Raw genomic sequence first — 21,723 nt, forward strand, 5'->3', positions numbered from 1 at the left:
TCACATAGAGGTCCTTTTTCTTTGCCTCTTTAAAACTGCCAAGTATGGGTGTCGTTATGGTCAGGAGTTGGCCTCCTCCTTCCCTCCACTCCCCAACGGCTGGGGTTATTGTCACCAAAGGAAAAACGTAAATGCCTTCCTCGCTCCACTGATTACAGAGGTCCCGGTCCCTTGCAGATCTTCATCCACCACTCTCTCAACCAGTCTGATGGAGTTGATGCCACACTTCTCCCTTAGGGCATCGACTGTCGTCCCCATCAGATGCCCCAGTTTAGTGCAGCCAGCTGCCCTCAGCTTAACCCTCAAGCTAACCGACTGCAAAATGTCAGTTTTTAAAAAATCATTAAAAAATAGAGGTTCATCAAATAGCCACAGTCCTGGTGTTTCAGGCTTAGTGCGGGCTATGTTAAACATCCTCCAGGCTTGCATAACAGTTGCGTAAAAGGAAGACAGCCAAGAAAGGTCTAACTCCTCCGAACTAAGCAGGAACAGCTGTTTGTCATAGGCCAACCTCCCCGCTCTCCTCAGCAGCAGACGAGCAGAATCCAGCCAGCTAGAGCCACAGCCATAAAGGAATCTCTGAGCTGTCTGCAGTCGGAATGAGGCAAGTTTAGATTTGACGTCCACAAGTCCTTGGCCTCTTTCACTAACCGGCAGGTAGAGCACTGGTGCTTTGACCCAATGCCGGCCAGACCAGAAGAAGTCCACAATAGCTTTTTGGATCTCGTCCAATAGACCAGACGGTGGAGTCAAAGGAACCAGCTTGTGCCACAGAGTCGAGGCAACCAAGTTATTAGCAACCAGAACTCTTCCCCTATATGACAGCTGGGGTAGCAACCATTTCCATCTAGACAACTTAGCGCACACTTTCTCCTTCACTCCCTCCCAGTTCCTCCTCTGGAAGCCCTCAGTGCCCAAAAAAACACCCAAAACTTTTAGCCCCTCATTCCCCCACTTAAGCCCTCCAGGCAATGTAGGTACCACTTGATCCCTCCACTGTCCTATCAACAACGCCTCACTCTTTCCCCAATTCACCCGTGCAGATTAGGCACTTTCATATAAGGACAGAGTATCCCTCAAATTCCGAATATCCCCCTGTGTTGACACAAAAACACAAACATCATCTGCATAAAGCGGATAAAACAGGAGGACACTCAAAATCGAGGGATCCAGGTATCGAAAAACCACTGAGCCGCCCTCGCAATCTGCACAGCAAGGGCTCTATGGCAAGGCCATAGAGTTGTCCCGAAATAGGACAGCCCAGCCTGACAAGACATAAACCCATCACCAAAACCAAAAGCTTTAAGTGCAGCAAACAAATATGAATGACCTACCCTATCAAAAGCTTTTTCTTGGTCTAGTGACACAATACCAACATTAACACCATATTCCCGACACAAATAAAAAATGTCTCTCACGAGGAAAATATTGTCCATGATGCTCCTATCAGGGACACAGTAAGTCTGGTCACGGTCCACCATTAAAGGTAAAACATCTTTTAACCGATTGGACAGCGCTCTGGAGAGCACCTTGTAATCCGTACACAACAGAGCAACCGGTTTCCAGTTCTTAATTAAAGTCAGGTCCCCCTTCTTCGGCAGCAGAGAGAGCACTGCTCTCTGGCAGGACACAGGAAGAGACCCAGTTCTAAAACTGTCAAGGATGACCCCGTGCAGATCCTGCCGAAGGATATTCCAAAAATGTTTATAGAAGTCAGATGAGAGGCCATCAATTCCTGGCGCCTTTCCTTGCGCCATTTGATTAACTGCTGTAGTCAGCTCCTCCAGAGACAACTCTAGATCCAGAACAGCTTTCTCTTCCTGACGAAGTTGAGGAAGACCATCCAAGAGCTCCTCACGACTCTCAATGCTGCAATCTTCTGCCCCGAAGAGGTCCGCATAAAAGTCCATTGCATGCTGCCTCATCTCTGCTGGATCAGTAGATAGGACACCTCCTGGAAGCTGCAGGCAGGTCATTCTCTTCCTCTGCGCTACTGATCTCTCCAGGTTGAAGAAGAAAGAGCTGGGAGCATCCATATCCTTCAGTTGAAGGAAACGGGACCGGACCAGTGCCCCCTTCACTCTTTCTTGGAGGAAAGAGCTGAGCTCCTGCCTCTTTTCCTGCAGCAGACGACTTGTGAGTGGTCTTGAGTCCTGAAGTAATCCCTTCTCTAAGAAATTAATGTCCGCTTCAAGCTCTTTTAAAATTGTCTTAAGTTTAAAAGTCGATAAGCTGTGTATTGTTGGCAGAACACCCGGATCTGTGTCTTTCCAACCTCCCACCACAACTTTATCGAATCGAAATCGACCTTTCTCTCCCTCCATCTCTGCCAGAAAACCCGAAAACTCCTACAGAAACTCCTATCCTGCAGGAGTTTGTTGTTAAAACACCAGTAGGAATTAACCCTCCCACCTGGTGAAAGGATCAAATCAGTGCAAACAAATTGATGGTCCGTGAAGCCAACAGGGGTTACTTTGCTGTCAGCTAGTAAGGAGGTGAGAAACTGTGAAATGTACAGCCGATCTAGTCTAGCTGCACATATCCTGTTGTTTATGACTTTTAACCATGTATACCGTTTGGATTTCGGATGTTTACCCCCCCACGTATCCACTAGATCTGCCTGGCTGATGATGTTCTTCAGGTTCTTTGAGGATAGTGGATGAGGCTCTTCGCCAGTTCTATCCAGCGTAAAATCCAAAGTACAGTTAAAGTCGCCCCCTAAAATTATCTTTTCTTGATGGAGCTTCCTCAGTTCTTCTTCCAGAATGTTAAAAAAGACTATCCTATCAGTTCCCTGGTTTGGAGCGTAAATGTTCAGAAAACAAAACACACAATTATTAATTTCTGCTCTAACCATGAGGAGCTGACCCTTCACTACCTCAGAAGAGGATAAAACCTTTATGTTGTCCTGTGGTCTAAAAAGAACAGCCACACCTGCACTAAAATTACTACCGTGGCTGAGGACAAGGGACCCCTCCCACCATAAAGTCCAATCTGTGTCGTCAGCAGGAGTGGTATGAGTCTCCTGGAGAAACATCACGTCGACTCCCTTCTGGGTTATAACTTCAGACACCAAAGCTCTCTTCTGCTTATCCCTCCCTCCGTTGATGTTTAAAGAACCGATTTTTAATTTCTCCATACGAAAGATAGGAAAGATAAGCAGACAAAAAACAACAACATTCAATGCTCAGAAGTTCACAAAGTTCATCAAGAAACACCGTGTTGTACATGGTCATTTAGAATTTTTAACTTTCTTGACTATTTTACCCAATTTTTTTTTCCTTTCGCAGAGTTGTGATATGTTTCTTTAAACCAAATCGCTTTCATTCATCTAACTGGTCAAAACCAACCCTCCTTTTAATAATATTAACCGAACGAATGAATTTATCGGCATCATCGAAATAATCATTAATGTCCGTTGATCTTTTGTAGGTTTCCATCAAGGAAATGAACAATGTCCTCTAAAGAATACAGATCTGTAGGCTTGCTGGCAGACTCTCCCACAAACTGTATCCGACTCAGAGTCGTAGTCCATGTCATTCACAATCGATTCCTGGCTATGAGACGCAATTTGTCCGACATTCCCATTTTCACTATCATTATCATTCACATCCTTTGGAGCGGCAGCAGCATCACCCGTCCGAGAAGAAGTCTCAATGACCTCAGTCAGAGAGCAGGTGCTGCCGCTGCTGGTCTCCATAGCTCCGGAGACCAGCTTCTGATCAGCCTGAACCTCAGCCTGGTTCTGTCCCTCCAAGGATCTCTTACTTGATCTCTTTCTAGACCTCTTACTTGGCACAATTACTGAAACACTTTCGGTATCCACGGCATCGCGTGCCGTCAACGATTCATCTACATTGGTTCTTTCTTCAACTACATCAATACATTTCTCCGTTTCATTACAGACCGCTGTATTCGAAGATACAAGCGTACAAACATCTGGAGCGGCTTTCGCCGCCGCCTTAACACGACCGGCCGCAACCTCGGAAAAGAGCGCATCAGCAACGGGAGCGGCTCCGACCGCTACCTCGTCACCACGCGCCGATTCCGAGGACACGTGCCAACCAACACCTGGAGCGGCTTCGGCCGCTACCTCACTGCTACGCTCCGCAACCGCGGACGCGATCCCCTCCGCCCCTACAGCATCATCAGCCACCACCGCAGCAGAGGCGGCGCCACCCTCCGCAGGTAACGCGGAAGCGGACTCCCGCCGCCTGCGCGGACACAGTGCACGTTTATGTCCAACATCACCACATTCAAAACATTTCATCTGCCCCGAATTAGCGTACACCATGAAGGACATGTGACCGTGTTTCACTGTGAAGGACACCTCCAGAGACTGATCGGGTGTGTCCAGAAACATGAACACCTGCCTGCGCAGGGACTTCACGTTCTTCAGTTTAGGGCTTTTGCAACCCAATTTAATTTCAGTAAAACCACTGGCAAATTTACCGAACCGACGGAGCCCATTTTCCAACAACTCGTTTGGAATAAACGGCGGGACACCTGACACGGTGATCCGCGTGGATGGTGCAGACAGTGGGGACACCTGAACAAACAGCTGATTGATGATCACACCACGCTCAATCAGCTGATAAACGTTCTGGTCTTCCTTTAGGAAGACAACGACGCCTTTGTTCATCCTTGAAGCATACAAAACATTCTCATGACCCACCTGGTCTCCTACCGCCAGCAGAACATCTTCCACCGACACGGTGTTATCCGGAGGGACGATCCGTACTCCCTGCTGGAGTGACGGAGGTGGCGGCTCGGCGGGCGCCATTGCGCCCTGAGAGTCCTCACAACACCAGCAAATACACAATAACGATTCCCACACCAAAAAAATTAATAATAAAGCACTTACCTGACCATGTACATAGTACAGAAGAAAAAGAAAGGTGCAATTAGTCCAACCACAAGGACAGAAAACCATTCAAACCACTCGCGCCACTCGATCCACCACTCACACTCACACTCACCGGAAACCGGAAAGACAGGAGAGGAGAGGAGAGGAGAGGAGAGGAGAGGAAAGGAGAGAAACACTAATATGTACTGTCACACACAGACACACATGCAGGCATAGATGACCTGGAGGTGGATGTGTAATTGCAGTGTGTTTAACCCAGCCATGTGTCCGCTGTCTAGATGTATACACATCACTGTCCCCTCAACATACAAACACATAAGCTGTCTTTTGAACTGACGGCCATTCTCGTTTCACATTGTGACCAGTTATACCTACTCCTCATCTGCGAGTCACACACAAACAGGTCACACAGTTGTATTACACTACTGCTGTAGAAGAAAGTAAAAGAAAAAGGGATTGAACTGAACACATAGACTGTTCAGGATGGCATTAACTGTTGCTCTAAAGCATATCATACTGCAGGCTGGCGCACACTGGCTTTACATGTAAAGGAAGGTTAATGTAGAACACAATATTGTTGTGTGTGGGATGTTTCAGGCCAACAGAAACATCCCACACACATTTGTATTCTTTTTTTTATCAGGCCATCACAGAAGACACTAGCAGCTTTTTTATTGCTTCCTCATGTTCCCCATTTATCATGCATTCCTCTCTCTGGCTATCCTCCACCCTGCTGCGCCATCCTTACCTTCTCCTCCTGCCATCACTCCTCATCCATCTCTTCAGTTCCCTGCACCTCCTCACATCTCTTCGTCATCTGTGGGCCCACTCCTTGCTTTTCCTTCCATCTCAGCACCATTACCCCTCTCTGTTATATATCCTCTCTGCATTTCAACCCCACCACTCTCCCATGTATAAAAGCCTTCTTCCTTCCTGTACATTCATGACTCCATTCTCCACTTCTCTCTCACAGATGTATGTATGTCTGTATGTATGAATGTATGTATTTATGAATGGATGGATGGATGAATGGATGGATGGATGGATAGATAGATAAATAGATGGATGGATGGATGGATGGATGGAAGGATGGATGGATGGATGAAGGATGGATGAATGGATGGATGAATGGCAGGAAGAAGGAATGACAGTGTGTGTTGCTATAACAGATATTGAAATATTCCTCCAGTGTGGAGATAGTGATGATCTGGGGAACGATAGCGTGAGATAATAAAAAGAGGAACAAAAGTGCTCCCCATGCTGCGTGACTGACCCCCCCCCCAACCACTCACCCCAAATACACACACACACATCCCTCCTTCCTTCTCTTTAGTCACACTCATTTACATAGTAATCATTCTTAACTCTGCATGGGGGCTTCAGGCAGACAGACGGATGGGTAGACAGACAGATAGATAGATAGATAGATGGATGGATGGATGGATGGATGGATGGATGGATGGATGGATGGATGGATGGATGGATGGATGGATGGATGGATGGATAGATAGATAGATAGATAGATAGATAGATAGATAGATAGATAGATAGATAGATGTCTGTGTGTGTGTGTGTGTGTGTGTGTGTGTGTGTGTGTAGGTGTGTGTGTAGGTGTGTGTGTCTCTCTATATCTGTCTGTAAGTGAGAATGTGTATTTGCTGTCAGCTTGTTTTCTGCCCTTGTTGATGAACAGATGAGGTTGTCCTGGCAACGTGATGAGTAGCAGATATGTAAATGAGACTTGAGGGTGAGCTTGCATGAACACACACTGCGGAATGAGGAGAGCTCATTTCACACACACATTTGACTGAGACTGCAGCATTAGACTCCACACACAGACACAGACACACAAGCGTGTGCTTACACACATGCACGCTCGCGCACCCTCGCACACACACACACACACACACACACACACACACACACACACACACACACACACACACACATTTGCAGCTCTACACTTCCGTATATGTGTCTACGGAAATTATCACAGTTCTTTCATCAGCAATAATGTCTGGATGGTGCTGACCATCCAAACCTCCGTTTTCCTTTTTCTTTCACTTCTCAGTCAAGAATCTCTTTCCACCCCTCTGGTAACTCACCGGTTGGCCTGACCCAGGGCTTGAGCAATAGATGGTGTACTTGCGGATGATTCCATTTGGCTTGTGAGGGGGCAACCAGGACACCACAACGCTGCTGGCAGAGGAAGGCACAGCTTTTATGCCAGCTGGGGGTCCCGGGTCTGAAGAACAAAGGGGAAAAAGGAAAGGAACCATGTACCACATTTTTCTCTTTGTCTAGTTAAAGGGTGCATCGAATGCAGGGATTTGTTTTTCCTGATAAAAAGATGATCAGTACATTGCAACCAAAGCATTCATTTGTACCAATGATCCAGTAAATAAATTAAATAAGTACAACCTGCTAACATGATTATTTTTGCAAGAAAAATGTTTGTTGGGACGATCAAAGACAAAATATGATGATGCCTAATTCTTTTACATACCAGGTTGAGGACTATAATCTTAATCTCCTCAAATCATGAGATAATTAATGCAGCCTTCTTTTAACTGTAATTTCAATCAATCAATCAATCAATTTTTATTTATATAGCGCTTAATCATGTCAGCAGACATTTCAAAGCGCTTTAACAGACAGAGAAACCCAACTGAACCCTCCAGAGCAAGCATAAGCGACAGTGGCGGGGAAAAACTCCCTCGATGAGGAAGAAACTCCGGGCAGGACCCAGACTCTTTTGGGCGGCCATCCGCCTCGACCGGTTGGGTGGAAAAGAAATCAAAGGAAGATAAGAACAGCATCAGAGAGAGAGAGACAGAGAGAGAGTGACAGATAGGCCAGATAGAGGCAGTATCAATATGGTTATGGTTAAATTTACAGGTTATCTTGAATACCATGCAAACTGTAGTAGGTTCAAATCTTAATATCTTCAATCAGGCGGCCAGTACACAATGGCCAGCTAGTTAGCTAGCTAAATTATGAGCTGATGAAATTATTTGTAATTTTTTCATTATTTTCTTAAAATCTTATCCTGTTTAGGATTTTGTGAAACTGGGGCCTATCCCAGCTGACACTGGGCATGAGGAGGAGTAAGCCCTGAACAGGTTTGCAGTTTAATGCATCTTAAAAAAAATTATAATATCATTCGGAGGTCTGACTATTTTTGGGTTTGCAAAATAAGCAGTCTGAGCTTTTTTTAAAAATAATTAAAATATTCCTCACTTTTCACTGCCATTGTGGACATAGCAGTACAGTTTCACCACAAAAACTGCTTTTGAAAACAGTGAGTTTAGTGAGGAGGAGTACTTGGAGGAGAGTACCACCACAAGTTACACTGAGCCAGTGAAACTGAGGAAAGTGGAGACGATGATCATCACCTCGTTTTCAAGAAGATGAATGAATATACATTACATATACATACATCATAAACATGACAAACATGCTGAAAGACAAAAAAACAAAGAGCTGAATTATAAGTTTGTTTTGTGTCTGTGTGGGTTCTTTCCAGGTTTTCCGGGTTCTTCGCACCTCCAAAAACATGCCGTTCAGGTCAATTGGCCCAAATTGTCCGCAGGTATGGGTGTGTGCATGCGTGTTTGTCTGTGTATAAGTGTTGCTTCGTGGTGCACTGGCGTCACACGAGCAGTGTCTCCTGCCTCACGCCACCAGTCAGCTGGGGGAGGTCCCAAGCACCATGTGACCCGCGACACAGAATGTAGCAGGTTGAGAAGATGGATGAATGTCTTTGCTCCTGTCTGTGAGGCAAGGTTGAAATGATCTCTTAGCACAATTCCACCGTAAATGCTTTTCCATATGCTGCAGACAGGACTGAGGACAAAGGAAAGGCTGGGACTAAGAGCAGCAGAGCACACTGAACATATGTGAAGAGGTTGCCCCTGGACACAATGTCAACCCACAAGAGGAAAAAAGAGATACTCAGCTCACCCCTGATAAACACAACCACTCAGACACGCACGCACACTCAAAGACTCAACACACATATCTGAAGAGCTCTTGCAACGAGGCTAGCACATAAAATTGAGATACAGTGAGAAAGAGACAATAAAGGTCTTTTCTGAAATGACAATTCCCAGAATCTCTGCTACCCACCTCCTCTCTCTCCCTCATTCTGTCTACATCTCTATCCCTGTCCCACATTTTCTCCATCTCCAGACGCCTGCCTCCTCCTTTTTCTGGCCCCGGGGAGGAAGAGGAGAGGCGGATATGAATGTAATCCACAGCTCACGAGTGTAAGCACAAAATTAATTATTTTTAAGCCACAAAGAATTAATCACGCTTCTTGTACAGGGTGTTGAGCTTGATTTGCACACAAATAACAGTGCATGTCCATACATGACCCATTAGCATGCACTAATGTTAAAATATTGTAAACATGTACACACACACACACACACAAACAAACACACACACACACACACACACACACACACACACACACGCACACACACACACACACACACACACACACACACACACACACACACACACACACACACACACACACACACACACACACACACACACACACACACACTTAACTGCTGCTAACACTTGTGTATGTATCCATATGTAGACCCAAACCCTAAAGCTTCGTAACCACACATTTTACAGTGCCTTGCGAAAGTATTGCCCCCCCCACAAGAACTTTTTGACATTTTGCCACATTTCAGGCTTCAAACTTAAAGATAACAAACTGAAAATATTTTTTCATGAATCAACAACATGTGTGACACAATCGTGAAGTGGAACAAAATTTATTCAATGTTTTATATTGTGTTTGCAAATAAAAACTGAAAACTAGGATGTACAGAAGTATTGGCCCCCTGTTCTCTCAGCTCAGCTAAATGACTGCAGAAGTTATCTGATGGCTTCTGAATGATCCAATGTTGACCTAAATAACTAATGACACCTGTGTGTCATTTGGTCTCACATTTGCGCATCCTACTTTTCAGTTTTTTATTTATAAACACAATATAAAATGTTGAATAAATTCGGTTCTACTTCACGATTGTGTCTCACATGTTGTTGATTCTTGAAAAATATTTTCAGTTTGTTATCTTTAAGTTTGAAGCCTGAAATGTGGCAAAAATGTCAAAAAAAATTTGGGGGGCCAATACTTTCACAAGGCACTGTAACGTCTTAATTCTCATTAGCACTTTTAATGGAAAATCAGAGCACAAAGAGGTTTTAATCAGCAATGTTTTCGTTACAAGGAATCCCCTCTGCAGCTAAACCCAGAACAAAAGTTTTGGACTCGCCTCAAAGGAAAGCTCAAAAAAATTACAGACTGTATATGAGCTGTGGACTTACAGTCTTCGCGGGTTTGGATATACAGGACATTGCTACGGACACCGTCTCCTGCCTGGGTATAGGCCAGGACCTGGATGCTGTAGTTGGTGAACTTCTCCAATCCTCTGAGTTCCACCTGCTCTTTGGTGGTTGTGATATTTTCCATTTCACCCCATTCTAAAAATCAAAGGGACAGACAGATGTTCAGACCATGGAATGACATATCAAGGACAAATCAAACACTGACTATGAAGAAGGCCTTTTGCATTTTTAGCATTTGCTATCTACAGCTATACCTCTGAAACTCACAGACATTATTAAATTCTGTACATGGCTTTAAGAAACATGACAAAACACACAACGCACCTCCATCTGGGAAAACAGCCCAGAACACAACACGATATCCCTTCAACACACCATGGAGTGTCATCCTCGGGGGTTCAGCCCAGGTAATGACTGCTTCATCTGATGTTACAGAAATGGCTCGCACATTCTGAGGAGGCTGACTTGGCACTGCAGACAAGAGGAAAAAAAAGAAATCTGAAATATGTGTCTTCAGCTGTACAGAAGGCTTTATGTATATACCACAATCTATCATTTATTTTTTTCCTTTTTTCTTTATTGTATTAAACCACATTAACTGTACATTAAACCAAATATTTGTTTGGGGTTCTATCACCTTGTCCATACACAAATTTTAGGATCTGGACTTCAACCTTCATAGGATTTTAAATCAGAGTTTAATTCCTGTAATTGCTTCATATTCTGTCAAGTCAAACACAGATTAATCTACCCAGAAGCCTAGCATGATATATTTGGTGTATATATCTACTGTATATCTACAGTACATCTCTATCTAAATCCTTATTTTTTCTGGATTTCCAACAGAATCTTCTTGATCCAGTGCATGATGGATAATATTAACAATAAAAGTTCTGATTCTTATTTATTAAATCAAAGGTGGTCATTGTCACTGATAAATAAAAAAAACCCTCTAAGAAACCCCAAAAAGGCATTTCCATATCAAGCCTGAAGCCGCTAAACAGTCTAGAGATAGATAAAAAGCTCTTGACATGCATTCAGTGTGATGTATATGACCATCTCTACAACCACCGTCTCTTTTTTACCGTACAAGCCTCCTTCTGTCCACACCAGTACAGGTGTCTCATCTATTGGCTACCATTGACCATGACTCTTTCAGACATTGAATAATACACACTGTTGATCATGAACAGAAGTCAAGTTGTGAGAGAAGGAGGGACAGGAAGAGAGGAAGAGAGCCCCTTGAAAGACAGCGAGCAATGAAAGGGAAAGATTGGGCCAAGTCCACCAGGGAATTTCTCTGCAGCTGGTGAGGAGAGGGGAGGTGAGGAGGAGGGCAGAGGAAGGGAGGGAAAGGGGGATTAGAAAACTGAAACAGGATTTTGCATGAATAAACCTTTTGGCTCCAAGTCTAAATATTTAGAAGGCAAAAGAAAAAAAAGAAAAAAAAAGAAAATAGCCCAGTTCCTCCCTTTCTCAGTCACACCTTTGTGAGAAGAGAAATAACATTTTAAAGAGGATGTAGACAAAATGTTAACCTTGTTCTGGTGGTTAGTTTAATGTCAGCATTAGTTTATTTTGGTTTAAACATGATGGAGTGAGACCGATAAGTCATCCCTGATGTATAAAACATCCTCTGATGAATACAGTACATGCAAGTTTGGAGAAAGAAAAAAAATAGGCACAACAGCAATATAATGAAAATGAGCATTGGACTGGGGCTAGAGTGGATAGGAGATAGAGAGTGAGGGGCAGAGGAAGGAGGGAGGAAGAGAGTTAAAAGCAAGGGGAATGAGGGATGGGCAGAAAAAGATGAAAAGAGGGAGCAGAGAGACAATGTGCTCAGCTGTTGATAATTACAGCAGGAAGCTAGCAGAGGGAATGAGAGAGAGAGTGAAACAGAAAGAGAGACAAGCTAATTATAATTATTTTTAGTATGCTTGTTGTTATCACTATTATCATAATGGCCATCAATATCACTGTCACCACGGTGACAGCCAGAGGGAAGAACTGGAGGGCTCTGCCTGCTTTGGACCAATGGGGTTCTGCCAACTGTTCACTAGGTGGTCAAATAATTATGTGGTGAGTGTATGAATGCATACATGTTTCTATGAAAAAAGACAAACTCCCATTGGTGGATGACCTGTGACGGAGAAAGAGAGAGAGGGCAATGCCATGTAAAGAAAATTTTCATCAGCATATAGATCACCTGTGCTTTGAAAATTAAAATCAACTCAAGGATAAAAAGTGAACAAAGGAATACTGGGAGAGCACAGGAAAAAAGTATTTAGAGGTCCTATTGAGATTTATTTAAAAAATGACTTTTCTTGCTTTTGAATGTGTATTTTTATGTGTCACATTTTTAGGATTTCATTTGTTTCTTTGTATCAAAAAGTAAATTACTGCACCTCACCAAAAAATTTTTCTCAAAAGAAATAAGTGGTAAAAAATGCTGTATTTCCTTGCAAATTATAGCCTTTGGACATCGGATCCATATAAAAAAAGCCTTACTTTCACTGAATACTAACGACTCAACTCATCTTCATATCGGGTACATTTCTGAAGGTCGTTTGCCATTACAGATCAGTATATCCACTGTGTAGGTGGATTTCACACAAAGCTACTGGTGTAGTCTTCAGTGCAACAGATGCCTCTCATCCACCTCTAATGATCATTTCACAGCTATGAGACAGGAAACTGTCCGCTGTTAGAGTGTGGTGGCCACAGATTTGTGCTGTGCAGGATACTCTGTGTTTACCATACATTGATCGGTATTGTCCAATATTTCGCAGACCTTTTAGTATCTGGCCAGCCAAGTTGGAAGCAAAACAGAGGTGCTACTAAAAAGTAGAACAAGATACCAGGCAAAAGTTTCACCAAATGGAAAATCGAAAAAGTCAACAACAGAAGAGATGACAGGATGCACTAGAAATTGGGCTAAACAATGGCTCAAATCCTTTCAACCAGTATCTTCCATCTCTTCCCAAGATGACCACCAACCTCACATTTATTTATACCTTTTCAGAACTAACTGCATATTTTTTGTAATCAATCCTTCAAATTAATCCAATCCAATCCAATTCAATCTAAAACGGTATCATTGGATGTTTTGGGTTGCATTTCTTTGTGGTTTTGTTAACATGATATATTAAGATTTGTTGGCAGATGCACAGTTGCACTTTATCCAGCCATTTGTAATGTCATTCAAATATTCACTTATTGAATATTTGGCACATCCATCTATCCACCAGAGTATATGACAGTATCTCTTCCTCATTCAATCTGCAGTGAAGTGCTGCTGCACGTCTACTAGGTCTATGAAACCAAGTGTCCTTGGTATTTGTAAAAAACATTTAGATTCCTGCAGTTGTATTCCTTTGTGTTGAAAGCCTAGAAAGAATGCAGGAATTTTAGGTTTCAAAGTGTGGCATGATTTGACAGTGATCAGACAATATGAAAAGAAAAAAGAACAATGGCAACTGAAAAGTGCCTTAAGTGTCAATCAAAATCAAAGCAGAGGATGACATTTAAGGTAATAGGTCTGACAGTTTACTCTTCCACTGTGTATAATGTACCACACTGTTTTAATTTCTTTTCCAACCTTCTCAAACATCCTCAGATGTTATATATGTAATCTCTGCCCTCACCATCTTCCAATGTTGTAGCATTGATCTCTGAGCTGGAGGGCCCTGTGCCAGCTCTGTTGAAGGCCTGGACAACCACACCATACTGAGCGAACTTTTTCAAGTTGTCTAGGGTGTAAACCTCACTATCGCCGGTGGCTTTCATCTCTACAATGCTGTACTGGCCGTTGCTGCCTGGACCATTCTCTCTGTAACCTATCTGGTAACCGCGGATCACCCCATTCTGCAGTTCCTTCCTGGGTGCCTGGAGATCAGAAAATAGGAAGACATTGTCATGATGGCTTCCTGATCATGTAACCACATCCACAAACTAAAAAATAATCAAGCTGGCAAACATTGCCTTTCAATCAGTATATCATGAAGGAGCATTATAAAAACAATCTTGAAGGAGAGATATTGTTGTTCAGAAGTCAGAACATTCTTATTCTTTACCTTCCAGGTGACCCTGATGCTCTGAGAGGTCACAGGCTGCAGGATCACATCCATGGGAGGACCATCAGGTTCTGCGTGGAGACAAAGACAATATGGCTTGTGAGGAGCAACACCCTGAAATATAGTTATGTACAACTTTCCAAAAATGTAATATCTTAATTGCATTGGGAAATCCTTTATTTTCAAGGACAGCTGTCAGTTTGTAACATGTACTGTATGTTGTGACGGATACATGTGAAGCATTTACCAAGATTGATTAAAGAAATTCGGCCAAGACACTTACGTGCTTCCTCTGTGCTAATGGTGAGTTCCTTACTGGCTTCACTCTTGCCTATTGAATTGTACGAGTACATGCGGATGCTGTAGACAGAGGCAGGGTGGAGGTCCACTATGTTCGCCTGATTGTTAGAGGGGGAAATGTTTCGAGTGGCGTGCTTCAGCTCCCAGGTATCTGATAAAATAGAGGAAATAATTGCACTGCAATATTTTTATTGATATTTTTTATTTAAGGGGTTGTTTTCTTATTTTTCTTATTATTTCTTCCAATAATCTTTCAACGGAAAAGGAAAGTAAAATGTAGTATAATTCTAGTCACTTACAACCTTTTCTACTACATTTCAAATTAAAAGGAAAAACAATGCCTTAAACACTTTCTATCTTCAATTTCTGTTAAATGAGTACCACCCTTTTATTAACTTACCTGTCTTGTTCTTATACTCAATGTCATAAGAGGTAATGACACTGTTTCCATCAAATCTCTGTGTCCACCGGAGATTCATGCTGCGATCTTTCACTTCTCGCACCTCTAACTCTGGAGGGTCTGGTGGCTCTGAACATTATAAAAAATGGCACAACAACCAGTATAAGGTGAGAAGAAGAAGACAAAGATAATTTTAATTATGTTATTGTCTTATTAACTTATTTGGCAAATGATCTGAATTCAAACAAGAATGGTTACCTTGCACAGTGAGCTGGATGAGGCCTCGTCCTTCTCCGTAAGAGTTTATGGCATGACAAGAAAAGAAGACTGAATCCTCACGCTCTGCTGGCTTGAGCTGTAGAAAATAGGCAGACAGAGAAATATGATACTAACAGTAGCAATCTTTGTGCAGGCAAACTTCACAGTCCACAGCTTTACAATGGAGAAATAGTCCAGGGAGACTTTTTTACTCCCATGCCTGTTTGATATTTAAGTGCTTCACTGTAATGGGACCGGCAATAGCATCAGTAAGTCAGTGATAGACAGCATTTTTAGTCTAAAAATTCACTTTATTGCAACTATTTTATGTCGACCTGTTTTTTTATTTAAATGCGTATTATATATTATATATATTTTTGTGCATCCCTTTAAAGTAACTGAATTGCAATGTGTCCTCGTAAAGGTCTGCATTCATGTTTTGTTTGAAGGTTGGAAAGGTTAAACAGTTAATCCAACTATATGCACACAGATACATCTTTTTTGTCTCTGGACTACTGCAATAATAGTTTCATTGCAGACTTTGTGTGTCTTCATTCAAACATTCTGTTTGTATGCAATGAAGATGTCATAGGTGCCATTTGTACTGACACATATGACTGGCAGTTTCTTTGGTGGCAGAAGTGGTGGAACGAACATTTGAATGAACGGATGAGCCAGCAATTTAGGAACAGGTGTTACACTGTGATCAAGTGTTCAGATGTGTAGTTTCAAATATCAGGTAGCACCAGGAAGTCCATTATTTGAATAACAAGGGCAGAAAATGAGGGTAAATGATTAAATATGTGAAATACTGTATATTGCATCATATTTCACATTTCTTTACATTGCAAAATGCCAGCACACACTGTGAACGCACACACAAGCTAAATCAAAATAAAAATAAAAAAAGGAATCAACTGGATTTGCTTAAGATTGGTTGGAGATGTTTCAAATCTAATCAAAGAGAGTGCTAATCCTGACCAGACTTATTGTCTTGATGGTTTTGTTGTTTTGTTTGTTATCTCGTTCAACAGGAGTATAAGTACCTGACTCTCTACTAGTCAGTTATTACTGAAGAAGCCTCTCGGATGAGAGGTGAAATAGCTTCAACCAACCTTCAGCATATCTAGTTGATTCCTTTCTTTTTTCTCTTCTTGATTTACCTCGACCTGGATGGCTGACAACCTGCACACACACCAAGGTGGCATAACATTTTTTGTTCATCCAGTTTGAATAAATGAAAAGGGTGGCAGGGTCGGGAATTTGTTTTAGCGCTGTTTCATAATGTCTGTACAAATTATGTGCTCAGGACTGCTGGCAGACAGTCTATGGACACCTTTCCATTCAGATGGTTAATTGCCAATGCATCTTTCTGAAGGTGATGGATACATGTTCCATTTTAGATAAATAAGTTACCAAAGATGAATCCACCAACTTGTCTTTGTGTCTTGTGCATTCACTTCAAATCATTTTGTTACAGGTGACAACATTCTTTGACCTCAGTGGAAGCTGGTTGAGTAAAACATGGTGAGGAGGAGAAAAATTAGATATAAAGAACAGACAGAATATTTTCAGGGCATTATGTCTCCAGCAGTTGCATATTTATACCATTGCATGTCTCTGAATGCCCCAGGGATGAAGCTTACTTTCCTCTACAGAGACGCTGGTGGTATTGCGTACAGAGAGAATGTCTGATTTAGCCATGGTCTAGCTAAAAGAAGATCAAAATGAGAGTGAACTCTTCCTGCAATACAGCACAGAGCTGGATTGTTTTGTCATTTGTTCCATCCATCTGTCCATCCATCCATCCATCCATCCATCCATCCATCCATCCATCCATGCTGTAGCCTATCACAGCAGACCATAGGTGAGAAGGGACAGTCTCGAAGCATCACCGGTGCATCGCGGGCCCACATGAACAACAAATAACCACTCACACCTACAGGCAATTTAGATTAATCAATTCACCTAAATTACATGTTATTGGAGGTGAAAGGAAGCTGGAGGATCCGGAGAGAACCCATACAGGCATGGGGAGAACATACAAGCTCTACACAGAAAGCACTCAAACCAGAACCTTCAGGCTGTGAGGCGACATCGTTGCCCACTGCGCCAACGTGCTGCCCCGCTATTTGTGTCTTTACAAAAAATTGCAGCCAAAAAATACCAAACTGAAAACAACAATATATTTTTTAAGTCTATTTCTTGATGGGTTTTCAGTCTTCCTTACTTTGAGTGTAGACAACACCTCGTCCGTCTTCTCATTGGGACTTGTAGTAATAGAGTAACGGGGGTTTCGGTCAGGGTCAATGACGGTGTCTCCTCTCTCCCAGCGGATGATGATGGGCCACTCTCCCCTGGCTGTGCAGTTCAGCTCCTTCATATGACCCTTCTTAGCCATGGTGGTGTTGGGGTGGCTGGTGATCATAGCTGGGACTGGAAAGACATGACAAATGGAGTGTGAAGTGAAGAGCAGGTGAGGACAAATTTGCAGGGGGCAGTAAACAGATTGATGAAGGGGTATTAGAAGCAGCTGGAGATAATGAGTAAAAGAAAGAGTGAGTGGATAATAAGCAGGGTTTAAGTGAAAAGGGAAAGAGAGGAAAGACGCAGCAGACAGGAGAAGGGCAGGACAGCTGCCAGACAGAGGAGTTCAAAGTAGCTGGATTCCATTCTAGCAGAGTAATGAAGAGCTATAGTCAATGAGTTAAAGTCAATAAACCTCTTCTCTCACTTTCCAATAGTTAGCATTGGGGTCTAGGTGTGTAAAGACAAAACAACAATACACTCTTTTGTTCACAATTTATGCACAACACTGCTCACAGATTATTTTCCGACCAAAACACAAACACACCTACTCACACACAATGTGCTGGATTGATGAGGACTCTGCTCTTTTGTTTTAATCACTTATTCATCTCACTCCTCCTTTTCCTCTATTTTCTCCCTTTCCACCGAGCGAAACAGACAGAACTCAGGGAGGCAGAATAGAGGAATGTTTCAATCAATAACACTAACACCAGAAGAACAGCATGTGAGTGTGTTGGCTTGTGTGTTTGTGTGTGTGTGTGTGTGTGTGTGTGTGTGTGTGTGTGTGTGTGTGTGTGTGTGTGTGTGTGTGTGTGTGTGTGTGTGTGTGTGTGTGTGTGTGTGTGTGTGTGTGTGTGTGTGTGTGTGTGTGTGGCGGGGGGATCCTGTGATAACATATTGAAATAAGTAATTCTGTTTATGTACATCTGTTTAAACGTTTGCGAGTCAGAATGGAGATGTGAACATGTTTTTTGTGTGTTTTCTGTAAGGTCATGGTACCTCCAACTGCATACCCTACTTAATGTTCATTCTGTGCGAGTGCATGTGTGTGTGCATGTGTGTGTATGCTCCCTGTACATTTTCACATTGCATTACACACAGTGTTACTGACAGCAAAGGCAGGATGGAGAGATTGATTTGCTGATAATGATTAAGCTCAAAGTGTTTTTGGTTGTCTGGATACAGATCCCAAGAGTGAAAATATCAATCGCTCAGTTGCTTGCTTTCTCATTATCTGTCACATGGTCACAGAAATACACACTCACTTGTCTCTTGCTACTCTTTATTTTTTTGCTCTCAAGACCACAGTCACCTTTGCTCCAACAATTTATCAATGTGCATGTTTTTGTGTATGGTCATGCCCACGGAGTATGGGGAGCACAGTGTGAGCCGGCTCATTGGTTAGTCACAGTTAGCCACTGTGTGTGCATTAAGACTAATAAAGCTGGAGCACTGGAACATGCTCAATGGTCTCACTGCATCTGTCTATGCTATGGTAAACCATATTCTGTGCCACATTTGCCCACTTTGTGTACATACTCTTAACAGTGAGGACCATGCTCTTGCTGATGTCTGACCCCACGCCGTTGGAGGCCTGGCAGAGGTAGAAGCCTCGATCCTCTTCTAGGACATGTCTGATGAGTAGAGAGCCGTTATTCATTATCTGGATCCGACCCGTCAGAGGCACAGGGTGGTACTGCTGTGGATTCCCAATACCCGCTAGACAAAAAGAGAGCATGAATGATTAGGATTAATTAAACAGTTGCAAGTGATTCCTGTACTTTTAATCAGATTTACAACATCATAGACCTAGAATGAGACAATATACAGAGAAAAGCAACGCATAGATGAAGAAAGACCAATGGGTTGTGTACCTAGGGCGCCTTTAGCGTGCTTCCACATGACCTTAGGAGGAGGGTATCCATCGACAGAACAGTTTAGGATCCCTGCCTTTCCATAGATCCCATCCTGATTGTTGGGTTGTACTACCCACCGAGGAGGCACTGGAGGAAGAGGAGAAGTGAACAAAAAGTGAAGATAGGATTTAATTTATTTCCACACTCGAGTCAAAACATGAGCGGAAAGGCTAAACCACTATATTAAAACTTTTCGTCTGATAATGCTCATCAGAATTAGGTTCAATAAATGCGATGTTAAGTAAAATGAGTATTCCATAGATTTTGTTTTATAGCAATACAACCAAAACAATTGTAATAGTTTTAGAATCTAAAAGTATCTAGATTCAATTAAATGTATTGTATTAAAACGGTCCTATATTAAAAAATAGATAAAATAAAAAGTATTGTCAGTAAAATGTTACAGTTGTGATAAAGGAAAATGGTGCATGGGTGAATTAAGTTGCATCAAAACTAATATAAAGCTCATATTTTATGGTATTTCAATGTTGCACATCATTTTGGTGAAAATATTATCTATTTTCTAATATATTTAATTTTTTTAACAACTACTTACACCACCTGAGACGTTCTGAGGGGAAAACCTTTATTGTAAGGGCATTCAACTCATTGCAAACATAACTAATCTTTGTTAGTTTGGGCAGGGAAATGGTTACATTTTGAACAATGCATTATATTTGTTAATGTAACACATTTCTTAATGTAAAATTCATATTTAAAAATGTCATAGTTATTTATGCAAAAATAAAAGTAATGTTTATTTATGCCACAGTCAAAGAGCATATTTCTTAGCATTTACATCCAGGTGTAGACACAATAATCAGTGGCTTTATGGTAAATAAAGGATCTGGTGTAAAATATACAGATTAAAAGTCAGGATATATTGAAAAGCCAGTACTTCTTTAGTCTATTTATTTACTCAGCTCCAACAACACAAGAATTGCAGTTGTCCTGTCAAATCCTCCCCTTCAGCCCTTCATACTTCTATTCTCTGTCTTCTCTCATAGCCTCCTTACCTGTAACTGTGAGCTGCCTTTCTGTACTGACAGTGGCAGCATCATTGCTGGCGATGCACGTGTAGTTGCCATTGTGTTTGAGTGACACCTTAGATATCTGGAGGGAACTCATGAACTCTTTCGTGTCGATGGTGATGCCTGAGGAGGGCACGATCTCCTGTCCATCCTTTCGCCATGTGATGCGTATGGGCATGTCTCCAGATGACACCACACAAGCGATGTACATCAATTTACCAATGGAAGTAGGTGGAAAATCAAATGGCTGGATCAGTGGGGGAACTGGGAGAGTAAGACAAGGGATGGGAGAAACAGTGAGCAAGGGAGATAAAGGAATATCAGGTTTTTAGGTTTAACATATGGAGAGGAAATGAGAGTGAACAGAAATTTGAGAAAACGCAAATTCAGAAAATATAATGGAAGGACATAATGATAATGATGATGAATGATGAAAATTATATTGGGAGGGAGGCAAGGACAGAGTGAAATAAAGGGGAGATAGAATTGAGCAAGAAGAAAACAAAGAGCTCATGGTCATTTAAAAATAATAGAACAAGGTTTGTTTTAAGACTCCAATGTGAAGACAATGGGGATGGGGTAAACACAGATTTCACAGTTGAGGGAAATCCAAGGGGCAGGGGAAATTGAGAAAGGTATAGAAGAAGGAAACCAAAAAGAGAAAGAGAGGTTAGTTCAGTTCAGTTATCTGACAGGTTAGTAGACTGTGTCTAATTTCTCCATCTTGTCATCAAAGCCTAGACCTCTCAAATCCGCACACCCCCACAACCTGGTCTACAAGCACAAGACCCAGTCTGCAGCAGCCAGCCCGACCGACCGCTCCACTCTGTGCCACCCTGCCCTGGTAAAGCCATCCCATAATAGCTACTCTAATTAGCGCTCCATCCACAGGGGGAAGAGGGGTGTTGCTATGGAGAGTGGCGAAGGTGATGGCGGTGGTTTGAATGGGCGGGGGGGGGGGGGGGCTACAGCTGAGACATCTGGGGGATTTAATCTGGGCCTCGTTAAAATTCATCTAATTAAATCAGAGATTTGACAAGCACACATTCATACAAGCGCATACCTACGTACACATGCAGCTGATACACACGCACACAAACATAACAAAGCCAATTTCACACATCTGCCAATGTCAAGCAGAAATACACACAACCCACACTCACACCCAACAACTTCCTGAAACAAACATGTCATG

At 42.4% G+C, this 21,723-nt stretch overlaps 1 protein-coding gene across 1 annotated transcript in view; it reads right to left on the minus strand.

The window, feature by feature from the left end:
- Positions 1 to 21,723, minus strand: part of dscaml1 (Down syndrome cell adhesion molecule like 1) — a 129,128-nt gene that overhangs the window by 12,920 nt on the left and 94,485 nt on the right. Inside the window, exons 10-21 of the mRNA XM_068317865.1 lie at positions 20,514 to 20,792; positions 19,456 to 19,584; positions 19,121 to 19,300; positions 17,502 to 17,707; positions 15,272 to 15,368; positions 15,014 to 15,142; positions 14,597 to 14,764; positions 14,314 to 14,384; positions 13,885 to 14,125; positions 10,562 to 10,708; positions 10,217 to 10,372; positions 6,973 to 7,112 (exon numbers count right to left, since the gene is read on the minus strand). Coding sequence (XP_068173966.1) covers positions 6,973 to 7,112; positions 10,217 to 10,372; positions 10,562 to 10,708; positions 13,885 to 14,125; positions 14,314 to 14,384; positions 14,597 to 14,764; positions 15,014 to 15,142; positions 15,272 to 15,368; positions 17,502 to 17,707; positions 19,121 to 19,300; positions 19,456 to 19,584; positions 20,514 to 20,792 — 1,943 coding nt within the window. The remainder of the gene's footprint in view (positions 1 to 6,972; positions 7,113 to 10,216; positions 10,373 to 10,561; positions 10,709 to 13,884; positions 14,126 to 14,313; positions 14,385 to 14,596; positions 14,765 to 15,013; positions 15,143 to 15,271; positions 15,369 to 17,501; positions 17,708 to 19,120; positions 19,301 to 19,455; positions 19,585 to 20,513; positions 20,793 to 21,723) is intronic.

This window comes from Antennarius striatus, chromosome 6 (assembly GCF_040054535.1).
Source record: "Antennarius striatus isolate MH-2024 chromosome 6, ASM4005453v1, whole genome shotgun sequence".
NCBI lineage: Eukaryota > Metazoa > Chordata > Actinopteri > Lophiiformes > Antennariidae > Antennarius > Antennarius striatus.